Source organism: Cicer arietinum, chromosome 8, assembly GCF_000331145.2.
Source record: "Cicer arietinum cultivar CDC Frontier isolate Library 1 chromosome 8, Cicar.CDCFrontier_v2.0, whole genome shotgun sequence".
Classification (NCBI taxonomy): Eukaryota; Viridiplantae; Streptophyta; class Magnoliopsida; order Fabales; family Fabaceae; genus Cicer; species Cicer arietinum.
In genome coordinates, this window is record NC_021167.2 from 23,424,452 (window position 1) to 23,426,802 (window position 2,351).

The 2,351-nt window shown below is 32.5% G+C and overlaps 1 protein-coding gene across 1 annotated transcript; it reads left to right on the top strand.

The window, feature by feature from the left end:
• The first annotated feature begins 351 nt into the window (after window positions 1–351).
• Window positions 352–2,030, top strand: LOC101490774 (uncharacterized). The gene is made up of 4 exons (XM_073364628.1): window positions 352–708; window positions 889–1,038; window positions 1,308–1,451; window positions 1,821–2,030. Exons 1-4 carry the CDS (start codon window positions 352–354, stop codon window positions 2,028–2,030), a joined length of 861 nt encoding a protein of 286 aa, XP_073220729.1.
• Window positions 2,031–2,351: the final 321 nt, after the last annotated feature.

Consider the following 2,351-nt stretch of genomic DNA (forward strand, 5'->3'; position numbering starts at 1 on the left):
TATATAGGGGTAATGGTCCCCAAGGCAAACACAACAAGACTATTCAGTTTCAAAACCCTAAAGGAGAAAACTCTCTGGTTCTCTCTATCCCCATCAAGAGAGCAAGGTCTTCAGGGTGTTCTGCTGAGGAAGATCATCCAACCCATTGGCTCTATCATCATCATCCCAGGATTTCATCAATGGCAATTCCCACAGGTACGCTTCCGCCCTTGGTTATTCATCATGTAATTGGCATGGATAGTTAACACAATTTACTCACAACAAAAAGAGTATGAAAATCATATAAAGTCAGCAACATTTGTGTCAAAAAAGTTTGAAATTGGAGCTGGAAGCGTTGTTTCAAAAGCATTGATGGAAATTGAGTTTTCAAACGGTCATATTGGTGTGAAGAGCTTTGACGTTGATCTAATTGATGAAGAAGGAAATTCCATACCATTGTATGAAACATACCTTCACCATTGGTTTGCTATAAATTTTATAAATAAGAATGTGTCGCATGATCCTAATGCTCATACCAATCCTTATGCGGATGCCATTTTCAAAAGAAATTATGGAACTTGCAATGGAGGTATTCTTCCACAATATTGGGGTTTGGGAAGTGAATCAAGAGGAACAACTTCAAAGATTCCAGATCCTTTTGCAGTTGAAGTAGGTAACCCTAAAGATATTCCAAAAGGGTGGGAAGAGAAATGGTTATTTAACATAATGGTCATTGATACACGTGGCACAAAAAATAGGAAAAGTTGCAGTGAATGTAGGTGTGACCAATTTAACCTCCCAGATAATTTTTTTAATGTGTCAGTTGACATCAATGGAAAACCATTGAGCCCTGACTATAAATGAGGAATTTTTTGTTGCCATGATAACTTTCAATGCAAACTGAGAAAGGGGTTTGAAGCCCCAAGAAGAAATCTTGCCCTAAGATACAAAGTAACATGGGTTGATTGGGACCAACAACAAATTCCCGTTAGATTTTATATGTTTGATTCTACTGATCGGGTGAAAACAATTGGTTCTCAAATAAGACATGATTGCCAGGTAACTAAATAAGCTATTTAAATAAATTCGATTTTTTGATTTCACCAGCAATTATATTTTATGAGTAGTTCATGTGGTTGGATTATGATACTTCAAGGAGTTTGATAATTAGGTTCGGGGTTGAAACTACGATTATAAATAATAAATAAATAAAGCTAAAAAATTTGTGATAGCAATCTATTAATTTTTTATAAGCATAATAGTATATTAATTATTATTATGCATGTTGGGAGCAAGTGATTAACAAATTGTTTTTGATATTTTTACAGGTTGAGTATACTATTCCAAAAAATAATGGTGATGACCCATTTCATGTTCAAAAAGCAAACAATTCAATGGATAAATGTGGTTACCTTATCTACGGCACTGCTCATATGCATTCAGGTGTTGTTAATGCAACTCTATATGGGCAGGTAAAATTTAATATTTTAATTTGACTAAGTTTTGTTAAACTTGATTGTGTTTTCTTTGATTAGTTTCTTAAGTTATAATATTTTTGTGGATTCTCTATATAGTCATGTTAATATTGTGATAGTGCACGCATAATATCTAATAATTATTCTTTTAAGATTTAATTTAAATAGAATGTCAATGTAATGAGTTTTTGCATTTCCAATCAATCAAAAGTGTTAGATTATTAGAAACGTTTGACTTTTATAATAATTACTTCTTAACTCATACACATGACTAGTTGTTATATGCTTAGGTTGTAATTTTTTTTTTACAGTGACACTGAATGAAAACTAAACTCATTTATTATTTGTTTTGGATTAATTAATTAGAATGGAAATGCATTGTGTACATCAACATCAAGATACGGAACGGGAAAGGAAGCAGGAAATGAGGAAGGTTACGCAGTTGAAATGTCAGTATGTTATCCAAAACCAGGTTCAATCAAGATTAATGATGGTCAAATTGTGACCGTAGAATCCAGATATAAGAATGAATTTCTCACTGGAGCTATGGGACATATGTACATCAATTTTGGCTGATCGACTACTGTTGGAACATAAGTATGTTATAGTGTGAATTTAAAAATGTGTTGAAGTCCCACATTGGAAAGAAATAATTTTTGTAAATTTAAGTGGAAAGAAACTTGTTTTCTTTAAAATTCAAGTCCCACATTGGAAAGAATATTTTTTGAAATCCCACTTTGATAATCTATCATATTTTGTGTTGTTCCAATTCTATACATACTAAAGTCCCACATTGTTTAGAAAACATATGTGACTTTGCTTCCATCACTATATAATGAGTTTCAAGCTATTGTGAAAAGTACACCAAAGTTGGATGTTTTTCCCAACTTTCTCTTT